The 21614-nt window shown below is 45.5% G+C and overlaps 2 protein-coding genes across 2 annotated transcripts in view; both read right to left on the bottom strand.

Annotated features, from left to right (window-relative positions):
* The window catches only part of ITGAE (integrin subunit alpha E), a 79441-nt gene extending 79366 nt beyond the window's left edge, over nt 1-75 (bottom strand). The window contains exon 1 of the mRNA XM_064378081.1: nt 2-75. Within this exon, the coding sequence (XP_064234151.1) occupies nt 2-35 (34 nt within the window). The 5' untranslated portion in view covers nt 36-75. The remainder of the gene's footprint in view (nt 1) is intronic.
* A 5956-nt stretch (nt 76-6031) lies between these two features.
* NCBP3 (nuclear cap binding subunit 3) overlaps nt 6032-21614 on the bottom strand; it is a 40681-nt gene continuing 25098 nt past the window's right edge. The window contains exons 8-14 of the mRNA XM_064378077.1: nt 20147-20246; nt 19444-19547; nt 16832-17138; nt 15357-15511; nt 13598-13759; nt 12334-12496; nt 6032-11875 (exon numbers count right to left, since the gene is read on the bottom strand). Coding sequence (XP_064234147.1) covers nt 11767-11875; nt 12334-12496; nt 13598-13759; nt 15357-15511; nt 16832-17138; nt 19444-19547; nt 20147-20246 — 1100 coding nt within the window. The 3' untranslated portion in view covers nt 6032-11766. The remainder of the gene's footprint in view (nt 11876-12333; nt 12497-13597; nt 13760-15356; nt 15512-16831; nt 17139-19443; nt 19548-20146; nt 20247-21614) is intronic.

Raw genomic sequence — 21614 nt, 5'->3', positions numbered from 1 at the left:
CTGGCCACGCAGAGCAGAGTGTGGAAGAGCCACATTGCAGCTGGAGCAGGAGCAGCCGCGTGGGAGCCAAGGCGAACGCTGCACAGGGGCTTTGGCCCACTCAGCTTCCCTCAGCCAGGAGGCCAGAAGGCGGGGACAGCAAGGACCCACAGCAGACAGGCACTCTCAATCAAACAGAGACACTCCGGCACAGCTGTGTGTGGCTTCCTCAGTTGTGGGCTGGACCCACAGCAGGAGCTTAGGGGGCACTGGCAGCCCCGCTCTATTACCCACGCTGCGACCCACACTTTCATGGGACAGGGAGCTGAGGTTTGGCCCAGGGCCACAATTCTGGGTGTCCTCAGCAGATGCAGGAGGTGTAGGGGCAACATGAATCCAGCCTGCCGTCTGTATCATCCAGCTGAGTCCGTCTCCTGGCCTGCCTCAGAACCTGCCCGCAGACTGCTCAGCCCAGCGTCCTCAGGAGTGGCTGCCTCAGCGTTGAGATAGGGGTCCCCCTCCCATAGGAAGTGCCCCCCACCCAGCCAAAACTGGGCTCCGGTAGAAGCCCATGCGCTCGAGGCCCTGGGTTTTCGGAGGGCCAGGTGAGTGGAGAGACCCAGGGCACTGAGTGAAATCACTGTGACTCAACTTCGCTGCATTCTCTTTAAAACCAGGACCGCAGCCTGATGCCGAAACTGATTTAACAGGGCTCTGAGTCATGAGGATAACAGAAGAAGTAAAGTTCTGTAAATCTTCTAGCATACCTCTGATCCATCCTGGCATTCCAGAGAACACGCCATTGACAGTTTGCAGCATATTTAAGGGCTGACTTCAGGATCTGTCAGGTCTGTACCGTGCGTGGAAGGAAATCTCCTGCTCCCCAGGCTGCCGGGCGTGCAGGGCGGTGCTGTGAAACACGACTCCCTGCAGGGATGGCGCTGTTCTCCACAGACATGGTCCAGGATGGTGCCCACGAGCCACGTATGGTACGAAACCCTTCAAATGTCACCAGAACTGACAGCTGAATTTTAAGTTTTATTTAATTTAGATTAAATTATAAAGACAGGGCATTCAAGTGTCTCTCACACGGATGTCTGCAGCCCCAGGGAGGGAACTCTGAAATGTTAGTGTGTTAACACAGAATGGACAGTGGTGCTGACTTCTTTGCTAGATAGAAATCCACGTTATTTTGTGTCTCACTGAAAGCTTGTTGGCTAAGGTTTTGTGACGATCCGACGGCACTCCAAACACTTTCGCCTTGTCTGCTCTGGTCTGACAAAGAGCTCATGGCTACTAGATCTTGCTCGGTTATTTAAGATTACAGCTGACCATTTTTCATCCTGTATGAAACAGAAGTTAAACAGCTGAAAAAGCAAAAATCCGGGTCTGATGGTTTTTCTGCCAGGTCATGATGAACCATCCTAGTTCTGTTTAACCTCGTCCCAGGCAGGATCGGAGACTACTGCCCAGGCCTGTCTCCCCGCACGCCTCAGAGCTCTGCGACTCTCCTCCTCCCCTCAATGCATTCTTCGTTCCAAGGGCACTTGGGAGAGCCACAGGGGACTCCTCTCCCCACCAGAGAGCAGATCCCCCATAGGGCAGGGCTAGAACCCAGACCTCAGCTCCCTCGAGATTTCTGAGAGGACTGGAGTGTGAATTTCATGGTGCCTCAGGAAGCCAGGCAAAGCTGATGGCTGAATGCTGGAGAGGGAGCAGGGCCATTTCTGTGCCTTTGCAGACTTCTAGAATGCTGACTCGCCCTGCATCCATCCCTGTATTTATCTAAGCGTCAGTGCCTCTGGTCATGAGACACAGAGGGGTCCATAAGGCCCGCCTGACGGTGCCCACTTTCCCCACAAACCCAAACTACATTGCCAAGGTCAGGGGCTGGGTTGGCTGAGTAATACACCTAGCACAAGGCTGGGGGTTTGGCACATACACACATCACCAAAAGAGGTGAATGCCATTTCCCAACTCGTTGGGCACAAATGCTCCCGGATCAACCTGAGGAACATTCTACAACAGAAACTGGACTGTACTCTTCCAAACATCAATGTCATGAAAGACAAAGCAAGGCTGAGGACCTGCTCCAATCAGAGGAAGCTGCAGGGAACTTGAGGCGGGGCCTGGTCCTGGATGGGATCCTGGACCAGAACAACGGATTTCAAACTCGCTATAGAGACAGCTGGCAGATTTGAAACATGAACTACAAACTCACAACTTTTGGACTGATGGGAGAATACTGCACATTTCCTTTTTAAATTTTATTTTAGTTTTATTTTTATCACAGAAGGATTTAAACACATTTCCTGAATTGGAGAGCTGTACTATGGACACTGAGAGGGTGCCCCTGCTCTTAGGAAATGTCCACTAACATCTTATGGGTAAATGCACAATGACGTATGCAAATCACCCTTCATGGTTGTTCATGTTCAGAGTGGACTGGAAGGGAAAGGGGCAAGGGAGGAGAGGAGGGAACAAATGAAAGAAACAAATGTAGCAAAATATTCTTTGTTGTACTTTTTTTTTTTTTTTTTTGAGACGGAGTTTCACTCTTGTTACCCAGTCTGGAGTGCAATGGCGTGATCTCGGCTCACCGCAACCTCTGCCTCCTGGGTTCAAGCAATTCTCCTGTCTCAGCCTCCTGAGTAGCTGGGATTACAGGCATGCGCCACCATGCCCAGCTAATTTTTTGTATTTTTAGTAGAGACGGGGTTTCACCATGTTGACCAGGATGGTCTCGATCTCTTGACCTCGTGATCCACCCGCCTCAGCCTCCCAAAGTGCTGGGATTACAGGCGTGAGCCACCGCGCCCGGCCCTTGTTGTACTCTTGAAACTGCTGTAATTTTGAAATTATTTCAAAATAAAATTTTTTTGTTTTGAGACGGAGTCTCACTCTGTCACCCAGGCTGGAGTGCAATGGCGCCATCTCAGCTCAATGAAACCTCCACCACCTGGGTTCAAGTGATTCTCCTGCCTCAGCCTCCTGAATAGCTGGGACTACAGGCACCTGCCACCATGCCTGTACTAATAATTCTGTATTTTTAGTAGAGACGGGGTTTCACCATGTTGGTCAGGCTGATCTTGAACTCCTGCAGGTGATCCACCCACCTCGACCTCCCAAAGTGCTGGGATTACAGGCATGAGCCACCATGCCTGGCCTAAAATTTTATTTATTTTTTTTAATTTAAAAAAAAAAGTTTTTCTTCTTCTCCTTGATACTAGAAAGAATGAAGCGTTTAAAACATGGCCAGGTCCAGTTGTGTGCACATACGGTCACAGTTACTTGAGAGGCTCAAGCTACTTGGAAAAGCTGGAGCCGAGGAGTTTGAGTCTAATCTAGACAACACAGAGTGACTCTGTCTCTTAAAAAAAAGTTGCAAAATGTTCAGGGATGTAGGAGATGGACTTGGTGCGAGGTGAAAGGGCGGCCTGCAGGCGGGCGTGGTGGCTCGTGCCTGTGATCCCAGCACTTTGGGAGGCTGAGGTGGGATGGGAGGATTGCTTGAGCTCAGGAGTTTGAGACCAGCCTGGGCAACATGGTGAAACCCCGTCTCTATTAAAAATTAGCCGGGCGTGGTGGTGAGCGCCTGTAGTCCCAGCTTCAGAAGGCTGAGGCAGGAGAATTGCTTGAACCTGGGAGGCGGAGGTTGCAGTAAGCCAAGATTGTGCCACCGCACTCCAGCCTGGATGACCGAGCAAGACTTCATCTCCAAAAAAAAAAAAAGGAAAGAAAGGGCTGCCTGCTGTCTTCACTGAGGGCATCCCCTCGTGCCAGTGGACAGAGGCTGGTCACAGCCTTCAGAGGCAGGAGATGGTTCTATTCCTCCATTTGCCTTCTGAGTCTTAGGATGCCAGAAAGACTGACTCAGGAAGAGTAAGGACATTGCTGAGATCAGAGCCTAGGGCTGCAGAGCAGTGGTGATCACGGCCTCTGACTGAGCGCTCCTTAAGAGTGCCTGCTCAGTGCCAAGGCCTCACGTGCCAGCCCTTGCCTGAGCCTCTCAGCCACCTACAAGTTCAACCCTACTTCACAGATGAGGGGGATGCTGTCTCCCAGAGAGGCCACACAGCCAGTAAGGAGCAGAGCTGGGACCCAAAAACAGGTCCATTTCCTCCAGAATCAGGACTCTGAACCATCACAACTCTCCTGCCTTCAGGTCTATTGGTGTGTAAACTTTTTTTTGTTTTTGGGATGGAGTCTTGCTCTGTCATCCAGGCTGGAGTGCAATGGTGCGATCTCGGCTCACCGCAACCTCCGCCTCCCGGGTTCAAGCAATTCTCCTGCCTCAGCCTCCCAAGTAGTTGGGACTACACGTGTGCACCACCACACCCAGCTAATTTTTGTATTTTTAGTAGAGTTGGAGTTTCACCATGTTGGCCAGGCTGGTCTTGGACTCCTGACCTCAGGTGATCCGCCTGTCTTGGCCTCCCAAAGTGCTGGGATTACAGGCGTGAGCCACCACACCTGGCCAGGTGGTGTATAAACTTTAAAAAAGCAGAGACTTCATTCCACAAATACAGGCTGGGATCTCCACATTATTAGGTGCTGTGGACTGAACTGTAAACGCCCTCCAAATTCATCTGTTGAAGCCCTAACCCCCAGTGTGGCTGTTCTTGGAGATACGGCTTTTAGGAAGTCATTAGGGGCCGGGCGTTGTGGCTCATGCCTGTAATCCAAGCACTTTGGAGGCCAAGGTGGGCGGATCACCTGAGGTTGGGAGTTCAAGACCAGCCTGACCAACATGGTGAAACCCCATCTTTAAAAAAAAAAAAAAAAAGGAAGTCATTAGGTTGAATGAGGTCATAATCCAGTAACATCGGGGGCCTGACAAGGGCCACACACCAAGGAAAGCCTAATTGAGCAAGACAAGCAAGAGGGTGCCCACCATGCTAGCATCCTGATTGTTGGCTTCTGGGCCTCAGATCTGTGGGGGGCTGAGGGGTGATGGGACAGGGAGAGAGCAAAGAGTGGGCTCTCTTGTCCTTCATAATTGAAGGGCTGCGAGGGGAGGGTTGCAGTGGGTGCAGGGACCAAGGCTCCTTTGAGGCTTGGCTGTCTTGCTGACAAGCCCCTACTTCTTTCCTACCGTCTAGCCCACACTCCTGATGCTCCCTGGAGAGGAGAGCACAGGCCCTGAACACACACTGGCACTAGAAGGAAACTGGGGCTCATCCCAGCTGAGCCCTTCATTTCACACACAGGGAAGCTGAGGCCCAGAGAGGTGAGGGGACTTGCTCAGTCCTTCCAACTGAGTACGTGGCGCAGGAGTCCCCAGGGCCCCAGCCCCCGCCGCCATCCTATGTGACTTTCCCCAACAGGCATTCTACCTGAGCTAAAGCTGCTGCCTGCCTCTCACAGGCCCTCTGAGGAGAAGATGGCCACATCACAGGATTAAACACTACCACAAAAACCCTAGGGAGGGACAGGAAGGCGAGAATTCTTTTTTTTTTTTTTTTTTGAGATGGAATCTCACTCTGTCGCCCAGGCTGGAGTGCAATGGTGAAATCTCGGCTCACTGCAACCCGTGCCTCCAGGGTTCAAGTAATTCTCCTGTCTCAGCCTCTTGAGTAGCTGGGACTACAGGCATGAGCCACCACGTCCAGCTAGTTTTTTTTAGTAGAGACAGGGTTTCACCATGTTGGCCAGGCTGGTCTGGAACTCCTGACCTCAGGTGATCCGCCCGCCTTGGCCTCCCAAAGTGCTGGGATGACAGGTTGAGTCACCGCACTCGGCCCGAGAATTCTCTTCTGCCAATGGTGTAGGCCTCTCGACCTCACTAACCTACACTGGCCCAGAGGTGAGGGTGACAATTTAAGATAATACAAAGTCTCAACTATTTAAGAATCTGGTCATCCAGAGAGGGCTCCTGGAACTGCTCAAATGAACAGATAAGAATCCTGAGGCAGGTACTGACTGTGGTAGGTGAAACACCACCTCTATGCTAGAGTTTTATTTATAGCACAGCAAAATTCCACTTCGATGCCTCACAACTACTCAAAACAGGCTTGAGGCAGCATTTCCCTAGCCACTCCCAGGAACAGAGTTCTGTGAAATGTTCAGCATTTTATTGAAAATAAAAGCTACAATATTTTTTTTCTTCTAAGATTTATTTTATAAACATTTAAGAAAAGTTCTAGATATTTATTGTGGGCCTGGTTATGCAGTAACAATCTGCCTTGTTGCAAGTGTGCAATTCTCAGTATCAAAAGCATTCTCTTCTCTTAGTTCATAAAAGAAAAAATTGGTTTAACTTCTAATTTACTTCCTGTTATTATAAGGTTTAAAAGCAATTACTGTACTTACCTATCAAACTTACTTGTGTAGCAACTAATTAACCTGGGAAGCCACAATTTGCTGTAGGCTTCACAGCAAGTTTCGACTTGAATCTAAAGTGCGTGTTAGCATCTCACTGTAACTTAATGCCTCAAGTGAGAAGTTTGAGGAATGCTGCTTTCAGCAAAAGAGCCACTGCGGGAGTGAGTTCTGCTCTCTTCACCTGCTCTGGACTGCTGTCACGTTCCTCAGCAAGAGGACCACAGGCTAAGACCTGGCTCCGTAGTCCTTCCTCGGGACCGATCACCTGCCTGCCAGCTTCCTCTGCTTCTATCGTGGGACAGAGGAATGCTTTTCTAAAAGATATTCTGGCCTGTCTGCATGATCCCCTGGTCAACGCTGAAGCTGAGTAAGCTTCAGCTCCGACATGGCCAGACCATGAAAATCTGAAGTTTACTCAGGTCTATTTAATGGAATTTTTTTTTTCTTATGCAAGCATACGTACCTCTGAATAATCTTCCCTTTTTCAAATCTGGGGGTTTCATCTAGATTTAGACTAGCCTGCAGACAACGGTGCCAGAGCTGGGCTGCGTTACCACAATTCATTCATTTACCAAACACGTTTGAAGCACTACTTCCTCTGGGCTGGCTTGATGCAAGGATACAGACATAACACCACAAAGAAACCTGCTCATTAGGAGCTTGCTTACAGGCTAGAAAGGAACATAAAGCACGAGAATAAAGCACTGTACGTACATGGCAGAAAAATGACTAGCCTGTCAGAGGGCCCCAGAGCCTCAGAGGATGGAGCCGTTACTGAGGCTGGAGGGTTTACAAATTCATTCCATCTTTACAGAAGACCTGCTGGATGCCAGGCGTGATGGTAGGCACTGGGGAACCCCGGTGAACAAGCAGACATGGTCCCTGCCCTCATGGAGCTTACAGTCTAGCAAAACAAAAATTACAGTCCACTATAGAGATGTGCTGGGTTGTGGGGTACAGTGAGTTGGCATTATACACACATTTCACTTAAACACAATGGTATTTGTCTGAAAAAGCTTTAAAAAAAGAAAAACAAATAAGCTGTTTGGGCCATTCTGCTGGCCCCTCTTTCCCTCCATGAGCACAGACAGGACTAGGACCCAGGCAAGCTCATGCCTCTGCTGCTCCTGTGGCCTGCCCCAGTTCCCATGCTCCCCAAAAGTGACCTTCTCGCCTAAATGTGGTTCTAACACCAAAAGCAAGTGATTTTTGCACAACACGGCCCTAACTACAGGGCAATCACTTTACCTGGTACTCAACCACAGAAACAGTGATCTGTTCCCATATGGGCAAGAAATGACTATATGAGACCTTAAGATGTTGGCCTTCAACATGGCGTCCTCCATTGATTTCTAAGAGGAATTTTAATTACACTCCATTTTTATCTTAGGCATTGACCTTGTAACTGAATCCCGGAGAGAGCCAAGATTCTTTGTGGAAGTACCATGGGACACACAGAAGTAGCCTACACCCTGGCTCTGGAAGTTGGGGATTGCCTCCTAGAAGGGCCCCTAAGATCTTGAGGCGGGAGGGGAGAGGCCTGGGGGAGTATGTGGCTGGAGGTAGAAACAACACTGTGCACAGTCTGTGGGGCTAGTGAGGTCAAGATGCATACAGGGAACTAGTGAGCAGAGGGCAGGGGAGAGGGAACAGGACAGAAACACTGCCAGGATAGGCCTTGACAGGCCATATGCAGAGCTATTTCAAAAGGGTGGAATTTACTTATGTATGTATTTTTGAGACAGGGTCTTGCTCTGTTGCCCAGGCTAGAGTACAGTGGCTTGATCACTGCAGCCTCGAATTCCTGGGCTCATGCCATCAGGAGTTTGGAATTTATTCTCAGGGTAATGGTGAAGCTTTGAAAAGGTTTCAAGTAGAGGAATAACAGAATCAGATTTATATTTAAGCAAGTTCATCCTGAAGTATGTGAAAAGATGCCCAACGCCATTAGCCACTAGGGAAATCCAAATCAAAACCACAATGAGGGCCAGGCGTGGCGGTTCATGCCTGTAATCCCAGTGCTTTGGAAGGCTGAGGCAGGAGGATCACTTGAGGCCAGGAGTATGAGACCAGCCTGGTCAACATAACGAGGCCCCATCTGTACAAAACATATTTTAAAAAGAAAAAATAAAAAAACTACAATGAGATACCACCTCACATCAGAAAATAATGAGTGTTAGTGAAGATGTGGAGAAACTAGAACCCTCTCACATTGCTAGTGGGAATGGAAAGTGATACAGCTGTTGAAAAACTGCCTGGTGGCTCCTCAAAAGGTTAAAGATAGTTGCCGTATATTCCAGCAATTCCACTCCCAGGTATACACCCAAGAGTAGCGAAAACACTCTTCGATGCAAAAATTTGTATGGGAATGTTCATAGCAACATTATTCATAGTAGCCAAAAAGTAGGGCCAGGTGTGGTGGCTCATGCCTGTAATCCCAGCACTTTGGGAGGCTGAGGCAGGTGGATCACCTGAGGTCAGGAGTTCAAGACCAGCCTCACCAACATGGTGAAACCCTGTCTCTACTAAAAATACAAAAAATTAGCTGGCATGGTGACACATGCCTGTAATCCCAGCTACTCTGGAGGCTAAGGCAGGAGAATTGCCTGAACCCAGGAGGCAGAGGTTGCAGTGAGTCGAGATCATGCCATTGCACTCCAGCCTGGGCAACAAGAGTGAAACTCCGTCTCAAAAAAAAAAAAACAAAAAAAAACATACATACATATATATAGCCTAAAAGTAGAAAGAACTCAAATGCCCGTTAACCAATGAATGGATAAAAACAAATGTGGTGTGCCCATAAAATGAACTATTATTCGGCAATTTTAAAAAATGAAATAATGATATATGCTATGATATGGATGAACCTCAAAAATATGTTAAGAAGCCAGTCACAAATAGACACATGGTGGGTTCTGTTTATATGAACTGTCCGGAACAGCAGATCCACAGAGAGAAAGAGCAGCGGCGGCCAGAGGCTAACGGGGAGGGATGGGTAGTGCTGCTAATGCGCCCAGGGTTCCTTTGGGTGAGAAAAATGTTTTCAAGTTGATTACAGTGCTGGGCCACAAGCCTGTAAATATACTCAAAGTCACTGAAGTGTACACTGCAAATGACTGAACTGTATGCAAATTACCTCTAAATTAAGCTGGTAACAACAAGGGTTTGTCCTGGCTGCAGCGTGCAGAATGGAGGCAGGGCAGAGAGCAGCGAAGGGCTGCTACACAAATGGAGCTGGAAAGGACAGTGGCTGCACTGTGGGGAGGGAGTCACAGGACCAGACTACGAGGGGCCAGAGGAGAAGACTGCATCCTGTCGTGGGCGCCACAAGGTCTCCTGGGCACCTGGCAACTCTCCAAAGAGGAGAGTGGGAACAAATGAGGTACTGCAATTATCATCAAGCAGCAAAAATGTACTTAAAATCTCCTACATGGAAGACTAAGAGGAACACAAAAGTGTGTCGCCCCGCCGCCCACGTGTGTGGGGAGTGTCCAGGATAAAAGCACGCCAAGCTGCCTGCCAGGGGACTGTGCTGACTGTCCGTTCTCCCTCCTAAACGCCAAAGGAAAGGTCTCATCATTCAGGGCACACTCAAGATGTTGCAAGATCTGCGTGACTAAGTGTGGGCTGGAGAGTTAAGAGGCTAAGAGGGCCAATCACTCCCAGAAGTCAAATCTTTAAAGCTGCCTTTCTGGGTTCTCTGTGTGTCTGTGAAAACTGTAAGGCTGCTGAAGTGCGCATTTTTCTTGGTTAGAGCAAAGACCCAGTTTTGACTGCACACCACCTCCTTCCAGAACATCTTCGCTCATCTCCAGGAGACTGATGAGTGCGGAAAGGCCGTGGGACAAATGGACCTGGACTGCTGGTGGAAAACCAAAAGGCAAGTCTGTGAAGGAATATATTCCAAACCCTGCAGAGACTGGCAGCTGGGACCCTGACCACGAGACATCTTTGCCCCATTAGAAGAAGCAGAGACTGTACTGGGATGGGAATAAGCCCCTGGCCACACCTCACGCATGCCCTCCAACATCTCCTTGATGCTTCCTCCACCTTCAATGGAAATTAATGCCGGCCAGCCACTGCCGCCACAGCTAGGGAAGAGGAAAACCCCTGAGACACGCCAACAAAGCCGGGAGTTCTGGTACCAGCACACTCAACTGCTAAATGGGAAAACGGAGGCCCAGGTCCATGGAGCGGAGCCGGGGTTGGCATCCAGGGCTCTGCGCTTCTCGCTCTACCAACTCCTCAAACCCTGACCTTTCCTAAGAACCTGGCTCTCAGGCATGTGCTTCACAGGGAAAGAAAAGGTGAGGAATCTCAGATGCCTAAGTCTCAACTGGCAGAGAAACCAGAATCATCTCTTTCCTAGAAAAGAAACTGAAACTGATCATGGTTATATGCTGTCATCTCTCTAAAGGAAGGGGGGAAAGCAGGTTAACCAACAAAACGTGGGATGATAGGGTTTTAGCTGCAGCTCTCAAATCGTACAGCCCTTTACTTCTTTTATTAACAACAGTGTTCTGCATTCATTTGCGCCACAGTAATCAACTATCAGTGTGATCATTAGCTCAGCCAAGCAAGGGCTGACAGGATCCAGGCTGCACTGGGTGCAGAACAGCCCAGGCAGCTGAAGAGCTGAGACGTCGCAAAAACGACCAGGGCTCATCACCGTCTCTACCTCCCATGGTCCAGCAAACCGAGGCCAAACACTGTTTCCTAAAACTGCAGAGGAATCCAAAATTAAATACTACCAAACAAAAAGCAGACAGGAAGACGAAATAATCTACCTCCTCCTCATGGAAAAACAATCTGAAAGGAGTTTAAAAATACATCAACTAAAATTTTTGTAACTATTATCTGCCAATTTTGAAGAAGTCTTCGAGTGCCACAACTGGAGGACAGAAAGAATAAATATCAGTATGTAACTCCTAGAGTGATAAGAAACACTCTCGGATGGATGGATTTTTTTCCTGCTGTAGCCAAAAAGCAAGCTGAACTCTATGTACAACAGACAGACTATACAATTAGGAGCATTTAAAAATAATAAGACTCCTCTCTGCCTTCTTCCGAAGAATAGAATATATATTTAACAGCACAAAAGAAGACACCACTTGAGCTTCCCCTTTAGCCAACGGGAAGAATTTCCACATATAAAAATTAAAAATTTAAACTTTTAAATCATTCGTGTTTTAAACATAATACAGACTTAGAAATTGTTCAACATTAACCCATAATCCCACCCCTAGCACAAAAATCAACCCCAAATCCAGAAGTCACAGGTTTCTGTTCCTAAAAATCCCACAGCACTGAACTTGATCTTCACATCAGGCTGACAGCAAGTAAGAGGCCTGTAACATGAGCAATCCCGAGGGTGGAACGGAAGCACAATCAATGCTGCATCTCTTATCTACCTGGCGGCACTGGTGCACCTCTGAGGTCAGGTCCATGAGATTCGCCCCCACACTAGGGCCCCGGAAGGGTGAGCTGGCCGCTTCCCTCATCTTCCCCCTCGAAGGATGTCCAATAAGCACCTGGGAATTGACTTTTCTTGGGGAAAGGGTGCTGGTAACAGCTGTCAGGGCCAAGGCAATAGTGAGAAGTTCAGTTCTCTGCTCTTTGGATGAACTGTGTAAAACATTTCTTTTAAAAGACACAATGTTAAAAATATTAAGAAAAATGTCTACAAAATCTGGAGGGCTGCCTTTTTCTCAAAGGGTAAAGCCTGTGGGGTGGTGGGAAAAGAATCGAGGGCCCAGAACTACAACTCTGCAGCGAGATAGAGATGCCCTTGAAAACTTGTCACATTCTTAAGATGCCTTGCCGAAGTAGCAAGAGCTGAGGGTGACTGTGTGAGCAGGAGCGAGAGGGCGCCAGCTCCTGTGGGGGAGGTTGCTACTGCGCCCCACCCCGTGCCCGAATGTCAGGCTTTAGGGCAGCTGCCACAGGCCCCGGGGGCATCAGGACTCTGCCTCTGAACCAGAGCTGCTTTCCCGACTAACTTCAATCTGGAGAGATGGTAAGTTATCTAACCGGCTCTTCTTTTGGCGAGACTGCTCTTTCTCCTTAATCAGAGCCCCCCACGCCCTTTGCAGCTCGGAGTCGTCTTCCTCAGCGCCAGGTGCCCTGTGATCCCCTTTCTTCGTACTCTTTTCTTTGGTCTTGGGTGCAGATCCTAAGCGAGTCCATAAATTACCTGTTTGGATGAGATGACATTTCAGTTTTGCAGTCAGCGCTAAGAACCAGGGTAGTACTGAGGGGGCAGTGGCACTGTTAACCCCTGATGTGTAGGAAACGCCAGCAGTCTGTGGTGCCTGCCACCACGGTGCAGCCTTGGGAAGGTCATCTCATTTCCCGGGGGCAGCCCCTGCCTGCAAACAGAGGGGTCTGGACCCCACAGGGGATTCTCACTGTGTGGGGCCAGTCATGTACCTCCCTGTCACCAGACACATGGGATCACCCGAGAGGCTGTTTCCTCCTGCTCCTGCCCTTCCCTGCTGAGACATGCCCTTGTGTGCCAATCCCTTCTGCTGGGAGTAGGCCGCTCCCAGATCCTTCCAGCTCCAACATTCTACAAATCAATGGGCCTACTGCACTGCAACATTTCAGAAATTCTGCCCACTTTCCATTCATTTTTGAAATACATTTTATGAAAATTTCACAAGAGAAATACATGTTTAGATTTTGTGGACAGCCACATTATAAGGCAATTAAAAGTGGTTTCTATTTTGTTTTTTCAGACAGGGTCTTGCTCTGTTGCCCAGGCTGAAGTGCAGTGGTGCAGGCACCCACCACCACACCTGGCTAACTTTTGTATTTTTAGTAGAGACGGGGTTTCACCACATTGGTCAGGATGGTCTCAGACTCCTGACCTCAAGCGATCCAGCCACCTCGGCCTCCCAAAGTGCTGGGATTACGGGCGTGAGGCACCGTGCCTGGCCTACAAGTTTTATTTATAAGATGATAAAATGTGGCAAACAACTACGATAAAATGCTATATGAAAAAAGTAGGATTTGTATGTGGACAAAGATCGGAATAGCTCACATGAAACTAAAAAGGATCTGTGCCACACAGAAGGAACCAAGAGCATGCTATTTTTTTCCATTTTCTAAGCGTTCCTTACTGTTGGGATGCTGATGCTGATGATGCTGATGATGACCTTAAAGGAAAAGGAATCATCACTTATGTTTGGCCTGTGCTGTTTCTTGCCTTCTGATAAGAAAGTATTTCGACAATACACCACTGTCCTCTGCTCTCACCGAACTCCCCATCCCATCAATGTTAAGTGTTACCAACCTGATTTCTTCTCCCGAGTATCGGCGTAGAGGCCTTTAATATCTTGCCTGGGAACACCTAGCCTACTATGAACATCAGAAGAGGGCTCTCTCCGAACCACTGGGTTACTACTAAAAGCCTTTTCTGGAGAATATGGTCTTTTTCCTAACCGCTGGCGTATATCTGAAAACAGAGAGAAAGTACAACAGTCACAGTGTATGTGCTTTACTCTTGGCACCACGTGCCTGAGACCTCTAAAGGACCTGGCACCAGCTCTCCCTAAGTGAGGATGCAGGGCCTGACAAGCAGGCTGCTACGAATGTTTCCCTTGTCATCAGTCTGGATTTCCCTAGGAAAATTTGGACATAGGTGCTGTCAGGGGGAAAATCTTTAATTGATTGCTCCAGAACTAAATTTTTGAAGAAACGATCTTTTTTTTTTTTCAGCAGATTCAAGCAGACTAAATAATTTACAAAAGTTTCATCTAACAAAAGAATCCTGCGAGCTCCCTGAGAGCAGAAGGCACAATCTTTGAACATATAAGTAGTTCCCAATAAAGAGACTGGCAACCAGCAAAAGCAAAGGATAAAAATTTGTTTTTCCCTCCATCCCCCCAGAAATCTGCCCATCCTCTTGCGTTCCCCCTAACAATGACAGCAACAGGCAAAACACATTTGTCAGCGAGACCTTGTGCTGAGGCCTCATCTTTAACTTCTCTCGGAGAGCAGCACCCTGGCCTCTGCTCGCTCAGGCCCGAGCCCATTCCTCCAGTACTTCCTAGCCCTGAGTCTTCCTTCACAGGACTTCCGGTTCTTTATCCATTCTGTCTCCACTGAGCTAGCTCAGGCTCCTGGTACTGATTTAACTCTCCACCCCACCCCACTCCACCCTCCAGTTATCTTTCTAACATAGATCTAAGACCAGGTTACTTCCTATCTAAAAAAATCAGGTTTGCCAACAAAGATGTTGCCCTTCTGAGGCCGCAGTCTAAAGCTACTTTCTCTAAGAGCCTTTCACAACCTCTTAGTAGATCGGCAATGGCTGTGTGTCTCCTCCAAAGACTTCTCACGCTCCTAAGCACCCAGCCCTGGCTCTGACACACGGCAGGTCTGACTAAACACCTGCTGAATGAGTGTTTGCACGTACAAATGATGTAGTGTAAACTCTTAACCATTCAGATAACCACCCAACTTAATTTCCATTATTCTTTTATATAAAGTATGCCAATGTCATACAGAGTAAAATATGGCTGGCGCACCTCATCCATGGGCTCCACATCTACAGATTCAACCAATTGCGGATCGAATATATTTGGGGAAAAAAAATAAGACATAACAGTCCAGCAAAAAAAAATACAGGATAAGAATTTATACTGCATTAGGTATTATAAATAATCTAGAGATGACTTAAAGTAAATGAGAGGATGTGTGTGGGTTATACGCAGGTAATATGTCACTTTAAGGGACTTAAGCATCAATGGATTTTGGTATCTGCAGATTTTGGTATCTGTAGTGGGGCGGGAAGTCCCAGAAACAAACCCCCAGAAATACCAAGGAACGACTGTAATTACTTGGAATAAAAATATTTAAAACTATTTTGCAAAAGTCTGATTACTTTTCATTTCCTGAAATTCCAACACCTAGCCCAAAATCTAGACATGATGAGCCAGGACAGCGAAATCAGTTCACAAATGGCATATTTTACCCAAGAACTCAACTTTGCCCCGGTCTGCTTTCTGGAGCTCAGAATACAGCCCAGAAACATAGCTGAAGAACAATACCTGATTTAGTATTGCTGACTGGTGGCCGTGGACGCGAGTGCTGGCGTTTTTCATCTAATAGATGCCGGACATCTGCAAATTTCTCAGGTGGTGGTTTGTTACCAATGCGGTTTTTGATATTGCTTGAAGATACACTATCTGCCCTCATGGAGTTCCTTTAAAAAGGGGGTAGGACAGGGCACAGTTAACCAACTTCAGCTCTGAGACAAGGCCCAAACAACAATCTCATACTTGGGAGGAAACTCCAATCTAATATGGCCAACATTCACTTACAAATCCATAAACTTACAATTATGTGCTTATGAAAACCATGAGCTACCTGCTATAAAGAGCCTGGTCTGGGTGAGCAGGTTCTCGAATGTGGTTTCCACACGTGTATGTGCTATCACAGAGCACGAGACTACCAGCCACCCTCTCCTGGGACAGATGTTAAATAGAGGCCTACGAAGAGACTGGGGCTTCCGCTCACCCATGCTGTGATTTGGCTGTAGTCAACACACAGTATAGTCTACAGTCTCTCTCTTTAAAGGGCAGACTTCTCTTTCAAAGAGATATGCTACCATGCTAGGTAACAGCATGGCTCCGGTGGCATTCTCTACCAGAAAGTTCTCTGAAAACTAAAAATAAGAGTGTGAACAAGGCCATACAAACAAATCAGCTTGAATGGTGAGAACATGTGAGATAAAGCGTCCCTAGACTTTAACCCTTGAATTGTGGATTCTGCCTGCACAGAATCGCTCACCCCTAGTAGTCATCAAAGACTTGCACATTGAAATAACTAATTCTTTTTTGTTCATAAAACCAGCTAACATTAGAAAGAATGGTAATAGCTAAGGCTGGTGAGCATGTAGGTAATAGTGGTAATGTGTGTGATTAAAGCCCTTCTGGAAAACAATTTAGCAACACTTACCACCTTTTTAAACACGTATATTGTTTTATATAATAACTGGACTTTGAAGAATTTATCTAGTTAGTGCAACAGTAAGAAAATAGAAGCCTAAAGTCCATCAAAAAGGAATTAGTTAAATAAATCATGATACTTTCAAACAATGGACTATATACAGTTGAAAAAATAACAATGTCTATAATAAGTGAAAATGCACAATGCAAAACTATAAATAGCATTATCTCATTTTTATAAAAAATATACTTTTTTACAAATATATCTATAGTTTTTCCATGTGCCATACACACATACACACATACACACAGTTGAAAGGTTATTCACCCAATTGCAAACAGTGTTACTGTCAGGAAAGAATGGGAATACAGATGATTTTCACTTTCTATATTGTCTATAGCTTTTATAACAAGAATCGCTGCTTGTATAGAGGAAACACTGGATGTGTTTATTAAACTCCTACAAGGGACTAAAATCAGAATAGATGAAAGATACTATAAAATTAAGAGGAATTAAGAAGTCATATTAATATTTAAAATCAAATGAAAAGCTGGCATTAAAACAAAGTTTTTACCTAATGTTTTTCAACTGAGATTCCACTTCATCAGCATACATAGTCATTTTCATGCTCTTCTTTGGGGAAGGAGTGGAAATCATTTTCAGTTCCAGATCATAGTCCATTTCGTCTGAGTCTGAGCTGCTGGCACTGGACCGTCTGGACGCGCTCCGCTCTCGGGACTGCTTGAGAGCCGGGAGCTCCTCGTGGTACTCTACCACCACTCTGTCATCTGCATCCATGTCCTGGTCTTCTTCCTCCTCCTCCTCTTCTTCCTCCTCCTCCTCCTCCTCTTCAATGGGTTCCTCAGGCACATTCACTAGTCCTGAAGAAATTTAATCAGAAAACATTAGGAAAAGCACTAAAATTAACAAGTATGATTTTCTACTCTACATCGGTGACCTTTTTTAAAGATGGGGCTCCCATCCCTGACATTTTATAAGAGCACGATCTGTAATAATGCTGAATGGACATTACTCTGATACTGTAACAGGAGCATGGCTAGGTAAAGTATGATGTAGCAACCTAATCAAATATCATAAAGTCATTTAAAATACACCGATTCATGATTCAGTTTTTGTATTTGCAAATTTGCCAAACTTATTTGTAACTCCAAAATCAATACTCGCAATGCTTCAATGGTCGTTTGCTGGCACGCACAGAATGGCAAAAGACTCTGAGTCACCAGACATGCACACTCCCAGCTGAGGCCAAACCAAGCAACACTCTGCCTTCTTGTTTCATCTCATGCTATAAACAAGTGTCTGTTTCAGTCTGCCGCTAGCCACATTTTTCACACTTCTGCACTTGCTGCTAGTGATTTCACTGCTTAAAACTGCCCCCAGTGTCCTGCTCAAGTGCTGCCTGGTGTTCCTAGATGCAACCAGGCTGTGATGGGCGGTGTTCAGCGTGAGTTTTAGGGCTACTGGCCATGAATTCAATGTTAAATAAGGTGTCTTTAAACAGAAACACATATAACAAGGTACCATATTGATCCACTGACAAAAATGATGTGACCAGAGGCTACGCACGATTCAGTATTTGCTAATTCAGTGTTCACGTGACTTTATAGAACATAAGCCCCATGAATAATGAAAATCAATGGGAAAAAACAATAAACAAAAGCAGCAGAATAGAAAGTATACGTTCACAAGAGTTAGACTATTTATTATGAAAATAGACAAATGGGAAAAAAGTAAGATGAAATCAGTCATCATACAGGGTACTAGAAATGGGGCAATTTGCTTTTTAATTTCCTTAATATGTATATAAAAACTACATGATGAAAATATTTATAGTAAGTAAAACTGCATAAAAAAAGCATAACAGTGTAACATAAAAGTATGTGTATTATTATTATTATTGTTGTTGTTATTTTGAGACAAGGTCTTGCTCTGTTGCTCAGGTTGGAATACAGTAACACCATCTTGTCTCACTGCAGCCTTGACCACCCAGGCTCAGGCAATCTCAGCCTCCCAAGTAGACCATGCCTGGTCTGGCTAATTTTTAATTTTTTTGTAAAGACAAGGTCTCACTATGTTGCCCAGGCTTGTCTCAAACTCCTGGTTTCAAGTGATCCTCCTGCCTTGGCCTCCCAAAGTGCTGGGATTATAGGTATAAGCCACTATTCCCAGACTATGTGTATTATTAATATGTAAATCTCAAATATGCAATTTTGCATATACGCACTAAATAAAATGTCTAGACTTCATCCCTTTCTGTCCCAATTACAATCAATGTGTGTGTATGTGATTCTGTATGCTGACTTGACAAGTTCTATTATGCATGTAGAAGATTCCACAGATTAGGCTCAAAATAAGAACAATTCATTATAAAACATAATTAAAATGGTTCTTTTACAAATAAGCACCAAAAAAGGAGAAAGAAACCCACTTTTCTGATATTTCCCTTTTCTGAGGCATTCACATGCACAAACTCAACAAGCACAAAGCACTCAACACAGCAGCCTATTTTCATTACAGAAAAAGAATACAATCAGTTTATATGACAAAATAATTTTAAAAATTGTTTCCAGCCGGGCGTGTTGACTCACGCCTGTAATCCCAGCACTTTCAGAGGCCAAGGAGGGCAGATCACAAGGCTGAGGAGGGCAGATCAAGACCGGCCTGGCCAACATGGTGAAACCCCATTTCTACTAAAAATACAAAAATTAACTGGGCGTGGTGGTGCACGCCTGTAGTCCCAGCTACTCAGGAGGCTAAGGCAGGAGAATCACTTGAACCCAAGAGGCAGAGGTTGCAGTGAGCCAAGATCATGCCACTGCACTCCAGCCTGGGCGACAGAGCGAGACTCCGTCTAAAAATAAAATTGTTTTCATGCAGCTGTTGATATTAATAGCTGAAAAATTAGGATCCTAAAAAAAGGTTTGTTTTAATTTTCCCTGTGTCACATTTGGCCTTTTTGATAGAACAGCTTTTATAAAATCATTTGATCTCTTTGGGCAACTTAAAATTAACTGTGACTTGACTTACTTTCCTATATGTTGGCAGAGGGTGAGGGCAAGGAAGAGAGGATGATAAAGTTTGGAACCTTAAAAGATTGTATTAAGAATAAAAATATGATTTCAGGAGCCAAACATGTGTCTACCCAAGAGCTGAGCAGGCAACTACCAGAATGCCGATGTTTATACGACGTCAAGCCAACGTCATCCCCAATCAGGGCTCTCTTCTTGATCACGTCCCGCTGAATACGACGGGAATGATATCTTCGCTTCCTGCAAGAATGCCAAAATAAGCACACAATCAAAAACTAATAGGAAGGACCTTGAAATCCACTAGCCCATTTATTTATTTATTTTTGTGTGTGTGATGGAGTCTCTCACCATCTCCCAGGCTGAAGTGCAGTGGCTATCTCAGCTCGCTGCAACCTCTACCTCCCGAGTTGAAGCAATTCTTCTGCCTTAGCCTCCCGAGTAGGTGGGACTACAGGTGTGCGCCACCACGCCTGGCCAATTTCTGTATTTTGAGTAGAGACGGGGTTTCACCACGTTGGCCAGGCTGGTCTAGAACTCCTGACCTCAAGTGATCCATTCGCCTCGGCCTCCCAAAGTGCTGGGATTACAGGCGTGAGACACTGCGTCTGGCCTCACTAATTCACTTCAACTACACACTGACACAATGTTAGGTACTAAAACAGATATTTTAAATGTAACTAAAACTCAGCATTCCCCATCATTTACCACATTTAAGAATCTTGAATTCTTCCCTCATCTTCCTTCCAGTCTACATGGGGTTTAGAGATTTCACCACAGAATACCAACAGAAGGATTAAGAAAAACTTAAATACTTTTGCATTTTAAGATTTTGGGCTCACCATGAATTGCTAAGAATTCCTTTCATGCCTCCGTAATTTGGATTCCCGTATTTCATGTAATACTGACTTCTTCTGGCTGCTCCAAGTTCCTTTTTGTCATCTAAAAATTAATTATAATAGTTACCTAGGATTTCCTGTGAGTGCAAAGGCAATGTTAAATGTTTTCTGTTGTTTTTTTCTTCTTAACTATTTCCATAGCTGGAATCAGATAAGCGCAATTTGCAAACAAACAGGAAAAATCCACTACCAAATTCACACTCTGAGTGCCCACTAAAACAGTGAGTGTAGAGGAGATAAAGCCAAATACAGAGACGAACAAGGTTACAACTGCTGTTTTGGAGCCAAATGACTTAACGGGGAAATAAAAATAAACAATACAAGACACAAGGTTCCAAGAAGCATAAAGAGCTTTAGGTCATTACAGGTACTCAGGAATCAAAAAGGCTTTCTCAAAATGGCAGTTTGCCACCCCATGAAAGATGATATTCACTTCTGAATAATAGCACACCAACAACACAGAATCAGGATGAAGGAAACACAGTGTGTATCATTCCATATATTTGGTAAATCATTTTTTCCAGCTTACTGTGTTTCTCAAAATGGCTTAAAGAAAACGGCATAGTACTATATATCTAGAATGTACTCAAACAACCACTCAAATGAGTAAATGTGGTAAAGATCATATGTGTCAAGTTAAAACGTCAGTTAACAGGAAAGAAAGGTGGTCAGTGATGATAAATTTTTGTCCAAAGCAGTAATACAAAGGCCTTCCACAGTTCTTGGACACTCTGACAGTAAATAACAAACACCACTGTAAATATACCCAGTGTTGTAGGTAAATGTGACAACACAAACTGGTAATGCACAGCCCCCCACCGTGAACCCCTCAAACCATGCCCACCAGCTCCTTGGAGAAATGGCTGATTCCAGATGTGGAGCAGGTAAGATCCAAAATGAGTCTGGAAAAGCAAGACGCTTTGTTGTGCCATAAAGTTAAGAAAGTGCTTAGAGAATCATGGAGTACATCAAAACAGCTTGAAGGGGCTCTACTGGCCAAATCCAAGACAATTTATAAATTAAAATACTCATGTTAATGGATGATAACCCACTGAATAAAGAATCCATGATTCTAAATTGATGTAAATAAACAAACAGGTAAAAACAGAAACTCCTCCTTACAGCACCTGTCTACTAGTAAGAAATGATGTAGTCAGAAAGACATCAACACATATTAAAAGCAGGAAATGCTGAGAGCAACAGGCTATTTACATGAGTTCAAAGGATCTGCCCACCAAGTTTTTATTTTATTCATTTTCTTAATTTTTTAAAATAGGGATGAGGTCTTGCTATATTGCCTAGGCTGGTCTTGAACCTCTGGACTCAAGTGATCCTCCTCGCTTTAGCCTCCCAAAGTGTTGCGATTACAGGCATGAGCCACTGCAACCACCAGCCCATCAATTTTTAAAAC

Source organism: Aotus nancymaae, unplaced genomic scaffold (assembly GCF_030222135.1).
Source record: "Aotus nancymaae isolate 86718 unplaced genomic scaffold, 86718_ANA_hifiasm-v0.15.2.pri h1tg000018l, whole genome shotgun sequence".
NCBI lineage: Eukaryota > Metazoa > Chordata > Mammalia > Primates > Aotidae > Aotus > Aotus nancymaae.
The sequence above is the reverse complement of the archived record's forward strand: the minus strand, read 5'-3'. Positions and strand labels throughout refer to the sequence as shown.